Source organism: Lynx rufus, unplaced genomic scaffold (genome assembly GCF_022079265.1).
Source record: "Lynx rufus isolate CCGP_SWC_20201006 ecotype Redwood Valley unplaced genomic scaffold, mLynRuf1.p SCAF_2, whole genome shotgun sequence".
Lineage (NCBI taxonomy): Eukaryota > Metazoa > Chordata > Mammalia > Carnivora > Felidae > Lynx > Lynx rufus.
In genome coordinates, this window is record NW_025814834.1 from 34,277,265 (window position 1) to 34,290,332 (window position 13,068).

The 13,068-nt window shown below is 32.6% G+C and overlaps 1 protein-coding gene across 1 annotated transcript in view; it reads left to right on the plus strand.

Annotated features, from left to right (window-relative positions):
- Window positions 1-8,561, plus strand: part of C2CD6 (C2 calcium dependent domain containing 6) — a 175,524-nt gene extending 166,963 nt beyond the window's left edge. Inside the window, exons 14-17 of the mRNA XM_047082235.1 lie at window positions 744-818; window positions 1,936-2,233; window positions 2,279-5,442; window positions 8,286-8,561. Coding sequence (XP_046938191.1) covers window positions 744-818; window positions 1,936-2,233; window positions 2,279-5,442; window positions 8,286-8,561 — 3,813 coding nt within the window. The remainder of the gene's footprint in view (window positions 1-743; window positions 819-1,935; window positions 2,234-2,278; window positions 5,443-8,285) is intronic.
- Window positions 8,562-13,068: the final 4,507 nt, after the last annotated feature.

The following is a 13,068-nucleotide window of genomic DNA, read 5'->3' on the forward strand; positions in this document are numbered from 1 at the left end:
TAGTTTATCAGCAAGTGGCTTGTAGTACTATGTACTCTCAGAGTGATGGTGTCAAGTTTTCTCTAGATGAGTTGTCAGTATGGATGCACATTACTGCAGTCTTGATTGTGTGATGGAAAATTTAGGACACCTAAGATTTAGGCTACTAATCATCTGGGTAACTTGGGGCAACCAACTTCAACTTCAGATCTTGTATAAAATGAGGAGGACTGGAATATCTCTAAAGCACCTTTCATCTACAAAAATTCAGTGGTTCTGTGATTCTATACCTGCTCCTATACACCCTGATCTAGCACCAAGTGTTTCCTTAGTCAGCGTTAAGTACCTATTTAGCAATTACAGGTTAAAGAATCATTGAAAGTGCTATATATCCCAATATCATATCAAATGCCATTTATTATCTAAAGCATTTTACAACCTTTTAAAATGAGATTACATTTGTTCTGATAATTCTATTTCTTTTCTATTTTGGTTTCTGCTTGACGTTGCTCTGTATTGTTTTGATTTTATAAATTCACTAGGCTGAATATACTATCAAGGAAGCTAAGATTATATATGCAAATGTATTATATATGTATAGATTTCTTTGATAATTGGCAAAGTAAATTATAGTAGTTATGAGAAAAATACTTATTTAGGTTTTAAATTGTTATATTTTTAATAACTATTGAAAGAATAAAATTATCTTGGGAAATATCCTTGCATAACAAGCATTCTAAAATTAAAATTTCTCTTTTTATAAGGTGATTTTTTCACCAAAGGAATATATTTCACCATCTTTCAGACCAGAATATATAGAATTCAAACCAAAATATCAGGTGAGTCCCGAATTATCCTATCCCAATAACAATTATATTTAAATACTAGTTTTCTCTAATACTTTATATAATTCAATGGTTCCTAAACCAGACTACCCATTAGAAGCATCTGGCTATCTTTGAAAAAATACATGTTCTCAGGTCCTATCTCTGACCTGATGAAACTAAATCTTGGAATGGAGTCTGGGAATCTATATTTCTCAGAAAGACCCAGGAGATTCTTATGCTATCACCTGGATATCAACTAACTTTTGAAAAATAGATATAATAAGTTGTATCCATTACATTAAAGCTTAAACTACTAAGTTGAAATAAACTAAAATATTAGGCTGATTATTTCACATTTTGCCTTTTTCAACTGGATAACATATGTTATATTAACAAACACAAGAATATGTTTGGCAAAATTGGAATAAGAGACTGCATTCCAAAAACTATTTCATGATAGACTAACTTGATTCCCAGAGCTACAAAACTGCTCATGGATATTACACTGGAATTTCACTGTAATCCAGAATTTTTTTGTACTGCTCTCTCTTAACCATTTCTGAAAGACCTTTCATCAAAAAGCAAAACTCTACTGTGACATGCTAAGGAGTAGGTGGAACTCATCATCATTGTTGAAATTCTCAGACTTAAAAGCAGATGATATATGCTCCCAAGTTAGTCTTTATAAAATATTTATGATACTTTTAATGGGATATCTACTACTTGCTTTGCATTATAAAAATGTTCTATATTGCTACTAAAATGGTAAGTATTTCTATGGATAGGACTTAGATCCTGATGTTAGCCATTGTCTAAATAAGTGCAGGTAACACTGGAAATTAAGTTTTTAAAAAAACTATGTATGAATGCTGTTTAACTATTTTAAAATATTCTAGGTAGCAGAAAAGCTCTTGGACACAAAATAGTATCAGAATTATGAATTTTAAAATTTGCATTAAAATTTTCATCATTCCAATTTCAAATATTTTAAAATAGTTTTCTCTTTATAGAAGGTAGGTGGATGAGTAGATAACTTGACAGATTTCTTAAAGAGAATTTAACTAGAAAATTTATTATAAATTCAAATAAATACTATAGAATTTCTTACCTTTTATTTTTAATATTACAGCTCCAGAAATTCAACTTTAAGAATGGTTTTGATCCTTTTCTAAGGAATATAAACAACAAAATGTCAGTCAGAAAAAGGAAAGACCAAGATATGTCCAGATGCAGAAACATTTTAAGTACAGAGGTTATAGAGCATGAAGACCAAGATCCTCCTTACCCAACATATTCAAAAACTGCAAGACCTACTCATAAAACCTGGCCATGTGATCCTGGTAACACCACAGTAAAGACTTTAGACACTAAGACTAAGTTAGCCTGTGATCCTGATTTCATTACAATAAAGACTTTAGACACTAAGAGTAATTTCGCCCGTGATCCCACTATGACCACACTAACAACTTTAGATAGTAAGAATAAGTTAAAAGAAAGACTACCAAATGTATCTCTACCAAACTTTGAAGGAGAATCATCAATGACTGGAAATGTAAATACATGTCGCCTCTCAAAATCATTAAGTCTTACTTCCCACCTAGAAAATTTAAAACAATCAGTGATGCTCAAGTCAATTTTAGGTAAAAATCTGCAAGACCTATCAGATGAATTATTTTCTAAACCAAAGGTTCCTGTGGACACTGAAACAAGAAAGAAAAGTCTTAGTTCTCCACTTTTACATGTTCATGATGAACCACCAACTAGTGTGGAAAACAAAGTATTTGAAAAAGTTCAAGATTTAAATAGCTTGCTTTCAGAAAAATACATTGTAAGTTCAAAGTCTCTTTTAAGACAAAAAATTAAAGATATTCCTGCAGATTCACTTTCAGTAGGTGAACCAAGAAATTCTCCAGAGGTAGAAAGGGAATTTGTCTCTGAAAAACACTTGGAGTCTGGTGAGATTGATTTTCCAATTAAAAAAAATAATTTCAAAAAGAAAAATTCAAAAATTGAAGTGTCTAGTTCCCAACCAGGTGTAAGTAGCATTGCACATGATTATGTTATAAAGCAAATATTCACTGCACCTATCTTCTCAGAGTTGGAAATGGGAGTGAAAGAATCGAGTGAGATACCAATAAACTTGCAGAATCAATTACCCACTGCTTGGGAGAGTTTATCTTCAAACATTCTACTTCGCTATGAAGAAAATGATGATGAAATAGAATTGCCACAGGCCAAATCTGTTATAAGCCAGATAATACAAGCATTTCCTGTAGATAGTCTTTTAGAATCTGGGATAATCAAAGTGATAGAATTAAATAAAGAATATCAAAAGAGTTCCATGCTGGATACAGAGACAGCATTTGCTGAAGAAGAGCCAAAGTATTCCACAGAGGATTGTTCAGAAACCCAAAGTAAAACAGAACCTCTTTCAGAGCAGAATATACTCATCATTCCCAAAGAAACTACTTCTTTTACTAGAGTTGGATATGTGGATGAAAGCCAAAACATACCCCTACAAGATTCAAAATATCAGTTAACACCAGATAAAAAAACAGATACGCTAAATAACAGTCAGAGGTTTGATAGAGAAGAAAATGATCTGAATTCTACTTTAGAAAATTTAAGTAACTCATTAATGGGTAAACTTAATGATTCAGATGTAATAATGTTAAAATCCTTTTTAAAACATATGTTTAATATTTTTTTCAAATATAATCAGTCTGAAAGAAGACAACCAGAAAAAGAATTAGAAAGATTAATCCAGCATCCTTTTCCAAATAATACAGAAGACCTTGAAGAAATCAAAGAGAATTTTGATAAAGCAGATAAATTAGACAGTAAGCCTATTTTGAATCCAAAGCTGCGTGTATTTCTAGAAGAACTCTCAGAGTCAGAAATAAAAAATTTTAAATCTGAACTAAGTAAACATATCCAACATTACCTTGTAGAAAGACTTTCAGAATCTGGACACATCACTAAAGAAGACTTACCAAAAATCTATCACAATCTATATTTGATGAATGAGAAAGCAGAACCAAAAGGGCAGAATATTTTTCTAGAAAAATATTCAGAAACTGTGAAAGAAATCATGTCTTTTGTAAGTAATTTTAATCATCATTTCATAGATAAACATTTGGAAATAAAGCTAAGATCTTTTTTAAATGAAATTCTCCAAAACTATTTCCTAAAAAACCTTTCAGAAAGCAGTTTATTTAAAGAGACAGAATCTGAGACTATACACTCAAACATGTCTTCTCTAAGATCTAGAAGTGCCTCAAAATCTTTTCATGAGTTAGGACAAGACATTTCAAGGTGTAGTTTTGGTGAAAGACTTGACATACACATGAAATATCCTTTAAGTAAATCTCTACAAAACTATCTTATAGGTTTATCAGAAAATGAAGTATTAAATCTAAAAGCTGATTTAAGCAAACACCTCCAGAGTCTTTTTATAGAAAAACTTTCAAAATCAGGACTAATAACTGAAAGTCAATTAGAGGGGATCAACCAGCATATAAATATGATCAATACTAGATCCATACCATTAAAATGTATATCACCAGAATTATCTTTTAGAAAAGAAAATCAATTTATGGAGGAGATTTCAGAAAAGCAAAATAAATATTCAAAAATTGTTCAAAAAACCACTTTACAAAAAGTTCCTGAGGATAGACTTATAGAAACAGAACTGACCAAAGAGAAAGAAAAAGAATATTTTTCCTTACAGAATATTAAGGAAAATCCATCAATAATTGAGGAACAGAAAAGATACTGTCCTAAAGAAGGAGCCAAAACACTGAAATTAATTAAAGTACAACCTTCTTTCAACAAAAATACCCAAGCAATTCCATTAAATAAGTCATCAGAAAGACTTACAGATACAGTACTTAAGAAACAAAGGAATGAACATGGTTTTATGCAGCTTCTTCGAGCAGAAAATTGTGACTTTAAAACAGAAGTTCAAGACCCGCATAGTTGGAGTGGTAAATCAAAAACAGCTCAGTCAAATGCTTGCTTTGAAAAGACACTAAAAACGAAGTCTCTTGAAAAAAAAGAGCATAATAACATCTATAAATTGATGGCACAAGAAAAACTTGAAACAGTACTGTCACCATATCCAAGAATTCCTAATTGCAAAATGCGAGATGAAAATGAAGAATATATATACAGATACACTTTTCCTTCCAGGCAGACTAACACTTTAACTCATTTCAATTTAGAGGCTGGGGAGAAATCAAAGTTAGAAGACCAGTATTTTCAGAGATTGAAAGGAAATAATAATAATAATAAAAAACATTTAGTAACATTTGCACAATACAAAAAAATACAAACTCTTTCTCTAAAGACAAATGGAATTTGCAATGAAAAATGTGCCAAATTCCCTGAATTACAGTCGTTTAAATATAAAGTTGTGGAAGCTGAGAAAAACTCAAAACCATCCCTCTTCCCAGCAGTATTAAAGAGAGAAAATCTAAAGCCCAAGGTCCGAAAAGAAAGAGACCATGTCAACAAACAAAAGAAGTCATTTAGCAAACTAGTTAGGATACTACCAACCACACTGCCCACCGCGAGAATTCTAAGGAAATCTGTTCCAAGAACATTGCTTCATTGGACTGCAAGAAGAACTATACATGTAATACTGTTTTTCTAAGTCTACTACTTTTTTATTTGGCAAGAATTGTAAATAATCTATTTTAGGGCATATATATCTGTATGCAAGTGTGTATATAACCTTCATAGATAACCCCCAAGATATACAGACCTTCAAATTAAAAAAAAAAAATTTATTCCGACATTCAGATTTCACCTTACCCAATTAAAAATTCAGTCACAAAATCAGGGGACTCAGTGCCTTAGTATAAAATAGATAAAGGGTACTCCCTCTGGAGCATGAATTAGAAAGGCACCCTTTCCTCAGGGAGGACTGTAGACTGAGCATCTAGAGCCAAAGCACATAGCCCTGTCTATGGAAAACTGGCTGGATTTCAGCCATGACTGAACGCCTCAGCCAGGGGCTGCTGTACAGGCACAACCTATACAATTATTGGCAGTGGCTGTATACTATGAAAACATAGCTGGGATTTTGTTTTCATGCAAATATAAGTATATATTTTTCAGATTACTGAATTATCTTTGTTTCAGTAAACAAAGATATTATGTGTCAGTTATTGTGATAAGCATTAGGATATGCAAAATTTACAATCTATTGGATTATGAGTGGAAAAATTTTAATTTAACTTCTACTCTCTTCTATTACCACTGCCCTTCTGCTATCTTATGTGCTGAGAAATTTGAGAATTCAAATCTATTTATAATATTAACATAAAACAATTAGGAAGGTAAAACTGCTACCAGACTTTATACAAACCATTCTGAAGCAAAGTTAAAATCTAGAAATAGAAGGGACTTTAATTTTCTGGACTGCTGCTCTTCTCTGTTAGTATATATAGACAGGCATGACACACAATTGGGAGAACCCATAAATCCCAAAATCATGACATAATTTGATGTGCATAATCCTTTGAATGAGAAAATAGATTTATAACAGTTGCTTTGAATTTGCTTTCCATAGCAAAGCAAATATTTAGCTTTAGTAAATAATAAAACTAGTAGCTGGGAATATATTATCAATTTAGCTTATACCAACTTTGGATTTCTCTTTTCTGTCTAAAGTTGGTAATTTAGCATTGAGTGAGCATATGTACCTACTAGAAAAAGGAAGTAGAAGATGCGTCCATAATTTGGGAAAGTAAAGACTTTCTGAAGTTCCTTTGGACAAATGGAATCTTTAATGTCACTTTTCCAAACAGAAGAAATTGTGTTTTTATTATATGAGATCATACAGGGTCTCAGAAACTTTATCCTAAGAGTGGGCAAGAGAGGTAGAGTTATCTTTACTTTCCTCTGTTAAACCAAAGTACCTAAAGTTTTCTCTCTAGTGAAGTTGACAACAGAGAATTGAATGGTAGGAGGGCGTTATCAGATCATCAGAAAGACTTGTTCATCTGATTCTTTTCTAAAATCTGAGAATCTCTCAAAGGAATCAAAATGGAAGACAGAGAAATTGAGTTGTAGGAGCATCCAGAAAATAACCAGTTGTGTGGGAGTCCATGCCCTTCCACTGGTATTCCAGTATCAGTTATCTAATCTGTGAAGCAAGAATTATATATTACTCACCAAAGTAGCAGAAATTCCCTTAATAATGTGGCTTACCTAATTGCTCCCCTTAACATAAGAGGGGAGATGAAGAATGTTTCCTTGCTTTCTTCAAACCCAGGCAAAATTGTCAAGTAGATAGAATTTGTCTTTATACTCTCTATACCTCCTTTTCTGTAAATCTCTTTCTTACTGCCTCAATTCTTCTCAGTCCTGCACAACCTCTTCTCACCCTCCAATTCTATTAATTCATTCCCACCTTGTCTCCAAATCAGAGTATCTTATTCCTTTGGTGTGGCCATCTCTGCAAAGCGTTAAGGGACAAGATGTTCAAACTGCAGAGGAAACTAGTTTATACTAGTTTAGGAATGACTAATAGTTCCATTCCCTCTTAGGGATAATTGTAGGTTATTACATGTTTATTATAAAATATAGCCATAGTATATACATTTGAAAAAAGATAAAAGGAAAACAAAGCCCATAATCCCACCACCTTAACCATCATTTTAAAAAGTTGGTGTGTATTCTTCCAGTTATTTTCCTAAATGTTTTACTTGTTTACTTTCAGAATGTACATAATTTTTTTTACTTTAATATAAATGGTATGACTATATCTTTATATCCCAGGCTCTTTATGTATGTGTGAAAGTATATTAAAGAAGATGTTTATTACTTTTTAAAAAAGAACGAAACCCTGGATAATATAAAGTATGAGTTCATGACTTATATTTGGGATTGGGAAAATTTCGTTTTGGAGAAGAATAATAGAGTTCTTCCAGCTGACTGGCTTTGTCTAAAAGTCTGAACCCTAAAGACAGTTCTCCTAACTTTTCCTTGTTTCTGGCTTTATATTTTCAATCCCTTTTAAAGTAACAGATCTGGGGTGCCTGGGTGGCTCAGTCAGTTAAACATCTAACTCTTGACTTTGGCTCAGGCCATGATCCCAGGGCCATGAGATCAAGTCCTGCATGGGTCTCTGTGCTGAGTGTACTGAGTATGGAGTCTGTTTAAGATTCTCTCTATCTCTCTGCCCCTCCCCAACCTGCATGTGTGTGCTCTCTTTCTCTCTCTCTTAAAAAAGAAAAAAGAAAAACCGATCCTTTGAAATAATGACACTTATTTTTTAAAGCATGGTTTCTATGATAGTATTTAATAGGAGGCATTGGGTGTAGGATCTGATTTTGGGGGCTGCCTATAAAATGTTTGGTGCTCTCATTCTTGTCTTTAACTGTTGATGTTACAAACTCTAGTTCTTATAAATTTAAAATGTTCTTTTAAGAAAACTAACTTACCAACCTGATCTTTTATTTTAATATTTAGGATTGTTCGGATAGATTTGAGGATATACCTGTGAGCTCATTTAAGCATGTTGAACAAGCAAAATCAAGAGCAAGGCTTTTAGGAAAGAGCCCAAATGATAGCCATAATCAGTTAAAACACTTTGCAAGACTGAATACTGCTCCAGAGGTTAACAAACGACGAGAAAACTACAATGGAAAATTTACAAGTCCTCGAATGGTTTCAGCAGACTTAGTTCATATAAATGATGCAATCCCAGATTATGAAATCCATAGAATGCGGCAAAAAAGAAATTAAAAGAAAATATTGAAAAGTGTTCACTCATTTGTGATACTATCCAAATGTTAAAAGTCCAGAATGATATGTAAGATCAACAGTCATAATATCATTTCTCCAGTTAACAAAATGGTTTGGAGATCTGTCCTTTTATGTGATAGAAGTCAGCAACCAAATTTCATCTTGTTAGAACCATTTTGTTTTAATTAAAATGAAAAAGAAGCACTTTTGATGTAAATGTGTTTTTGTTTATGAACCTTAAGAAAAAAACCAAAAACCACATATTCAGTTCATATTTGCTAAGTTTTATTTTCCAGCTTTTCCCCCTTTTTACTAGGTAACAATATCACCAGTTGACAGTTCTCTGATTTCCCAAATCTTTGTTATTCTCTAAATTATTCCTGTCTACCCAGTTTTCAGGGTCTTTACAGTTATTTATGTTTAGCCTTTTGTTATTAATATACTCTTATTTTTCAATTCTAATATTTTCATATTCAACAGTATGTGATTCTCTGGGCTTATAGAACATCTATTAATTTTAATATCATCTGATAACTGCTTATTTATTTATTTTTATGGTTACACTATAAATAAAGATAATAACAGATTTCATACTAATTCCCGAGGCACCTTCTAACTTACTTACCTTTCTAACTTACTCAAAAAACTATGTAAGGGCCTCTTTAGTAGCATGAAAGTTAGGAAACCACATAAAACTGTAGAAACTGCAAAAATAGCAAAATTGACATCAGATTTAAATCAGAGACTTACAAGAATTGGTTCTGTTCTTTTTTAAAATTCAAGTATAATTAACATACAGTGTTATATTCAACAATTTTATATATTACTCAGTGCCCATCTAGGCAAGTGTACTCTTTTTTTTTTTAAGACTAGGTTTTAATGTTTATTTATTTTTGAGAAAGTGAGACAGAGCATGAATGGGGGACGGGCAGAGAGAGAGGGAGTCGCAGAATCTGAAGCAGGCTCCAGACTCCAAGCTGTCTGCACAGAGCCCAATGCGGGGCTTGACCCCACGAACCATGAGATCATGACCTGAGCTGAAGTTGGACCCTTAACCGACTGAGCCACCCAGGTGCCCCATAGGCAAGTGTACTCTTAATCTCCTTCACCAATTTCACCCATCCCCTCATACCCTCCCCTCTGGTAGTCTTCAGTTTGTTCTCAAGAGTCTGTTTTTGTTGTTGTTTCTTTTTTTGTTGTTCATTTGTTTCTTAAAAATACATGAGTGAAATCATATGGTATTTGTCTTTCTCTGACTTATTTTCCTTAGCATTATACCCTCTAGATCTCTTCATATTGTTGCAAATCATAAAATTTCATTCTTTTTTATGGCTGAGTAACATTCCAATGGGGTGTGTGTATCATATCTTCTCTATCCATTTTTCTATCAGTGTGTACTTGAGTTGCTTCCATATCTTGGCTATGGTAAATAATGCAAGAAACATAAGGGTGCATATCTTTTCAAATTAGTGTTTTTATATTCTTTAGGTAAATACCCACTAGTGGAATTACTGTTTCATATAAGAATTCTATTTTTAATTTTTTGTAAAACCTCCAAACTGTTTTCCACAGTAGCTGTACCAGTTTGCATTCCTACCCCAAGTGCAGCAGGATTTGTTTTCTTCACATCCTTACCAACACTTGTTATTTTTTTGTGTTTTTTATGTTAGCCATTCTGAAAGGCATGATTTCCCTTGTGGTTTTGATTTGCAGTTTTCTGATGGTGAGTAATGTTGAGCATCTTTTCATGTGTCTGTTGGCTGTGTGTATATCTTCTTTGGAAAAACTTCTCTTCATCTCCTCTGCCCATTTTTAAATTGGATTATTTGTTTCTTTTGGGGTTGATTGTATAAATTCTTTATATGGTTTGGATACTAATGCTTTATCAGATATATCATTTGTAAATATCTTCTCACATTCAGTAGGTTGTGCTTTTGTTGATGGTTTCTGTTGCTGTGCAAAATCTTTTTATTTTGGTGTAGTCCCATTAGCTTAATTTTGCTTTTGTTTCTCTAACCATAGGAGACATACAAGAAAAATGTTTCTATGGCTGATATCAAAGAAATTACTGCCTATGTTTTCTTCCAGGAATTTCATGGTTTCAGGTCTTATATTTAGGTATTTAATCTATATTGAGTTTAATCTATATTGAGAAAGTGGTCCTGTTTCTTTCTTTTGCATGTAGTTGTCCAGTTTTCCCAACCTCATTTGTTGAAGAGACTGCCTTTCTCCCATTGCATATTCTTACTTCCTTTGTTGTAGATGAATTGATCTTAAAAGTGTGGGTTTATTTCTGGGCCTTCTACTCTGTTCTACTGATTTATATGTTCATTTTTGTGCCAGTCATACTGTTTTGATTACTACCTTGAAATCTAGGATTGTGATACCTCTAGTTTTGTCTTTGTTTTTCAAGATTGCTTTGGCTATTCAAGGTCTTCTTTGGCTCCATACAAATTTTTGGATTATTCTAGTTTTGTGAAAAATGCTGTTGGTAGTTTGATAGGGATTGCATTAATCTGCAGATGGCCTTGGTTACTGGGTAGTAGGGACATTTTAACAATATTGGTTCTTATGTCATCTTCAATTTCTTTCATCAATGTTTTACAGTTTTCAGAGTACAGATCTTTCACCTCCTTGGTTAAGTTTATTTCCAGGTATTGTTTTTGGTGTAATTGTAAATGGGATAGTTTTCTTAATTTCTCTTTCTGCTACTTCATTATTAGTGTGTAGAAATGCAACTGATTTATGATATTAACATTGTATCCTGTGACTTTATTGAATTAATTTATCAGTTCTGATAGTTTTTTGGTGGTATCTTTAGCATTTTCTATACATAGTATCATGTCATCTGCAAATAGTGAATGTTTGACTTCTACTGATTTAGATACCTTTTATTTCTTTTTGTTGTCTGATTGCTGCGGCTAGGACTACTAGTACTTTGTTGAATAAAAGTGGTGAATGTGGACATCCTTGTCTAGTTCCTGAATTTAGAGGGAAAGTTCTCAGCATTTCACCATTGAGTATGATGTTAGCTATGGGTTTTTCATATATGGCCTTTATTATGTTGAAATAAGTTTCTCTAAACTTAATTTGTTGACAGTTTTTTTTTATCATGAATGGATATTGTACTTTATCAAATGCTTTTTCTGCATGTGTTGATCATATGGTTTTTATCCTTTTTCTTATTAATGTGATGTGTGGTGTCAATTGATTTGCAAATATTGAACCACCTTGCATCCCAGGAATAAATTCCACTTTATTGTGGTGAGTGATTATTTAAATGTATTATTGTATTCCATCTGTTAATATTTTGTTCAGAATTTTTGCATCTATGTTCATCAGAGAAATTGGCCTGTAGTTTTAGGTTTTTTTTCCATACTGTCATTATCTGGTTTTGGTATCAGGGTAATACTGACTTCCTGGAATGAATTTGGAAGCTTTCCTTCCTCTTCTATTTTTGGAATTTGAGAAGATTAGATATTACCTCTTCATTAAATGTTTGGTAGAATTCCCCTGTGAAGCCGTCTGGTCCTGGACTTAGGTTTGTTGAAAAGTTTTTTGATTAGTGAATCAATATCATTGTTAGTAATTTCTGTGTTCGAATTTTCTATTTCTCCCTGATTCCGTTTTGGAAGTTTATACTGTTCTAAGACTTTATTTATTTCTTCTAGGTTGTCCAATTTGTTGGCATATACTTTTTCACAATATTGTCTTATAATCCTTTGTATTTCTGTGTTGTTGTTATTTCTCCTCTTTCAGTTTTAGTTTTGAGTTCTCTCTCTCTCTCTCTGTCTCAATTTTGATGAGTCTGGCTAAAGATTTATCAATTTTGTTGACATTTCAAAGAACCAGCTCCTGGTTTCATTGATCTGTTGTTTTTTAGTTTTGATTTCATTTATTTCTCTTCTAATCTTCATTATTTCCTAACATTGACTTTGGGTTTTGTTTGTTCTTCTTTTTCTAGGTCCTTTAGGTGTAAGGTTAGGTTGTTTGAGATTTTTCTTACTTCTCCAGGTAGGCCTGTATTGCTATTATCTTCCCTTTTAGAACAGCTTCTTCTGCATCCCAAAGATTTTGGACCATTGTGTTCTTATTTTCATTTGCCTTGATGTATATTTTGATTTCCTCTTTGATTTCTTTGTTGACTCATTCATTGCTTTGTAGCATGTTAATTAATGTCCATGTATTTGTGTTCTTTCCATATTTTTTCTTGTGGTTGATTTCTAGTTTCATAACATGTGGTCAGAAAGATGTATGATATGATTTCAATCTTTTCAAATATGTTGAGACTGTGGCCTAATGTGATCTATTCTGGAAAATGTTCCATGTGCACTTGCAAAGGATGTTTTAGGATAAAATGTTCTATATATATCTGTTAGCTGCATCTGGTCCAATGTGTCATTAAAAGTCACTGTTTCTTGTTGATTTTCTATGTGGATGATGTCTCCATTGCTTAAGTAGGATGTTTAGGTTGCTTACTATTATTCTATTGCTATATACGTTTCTT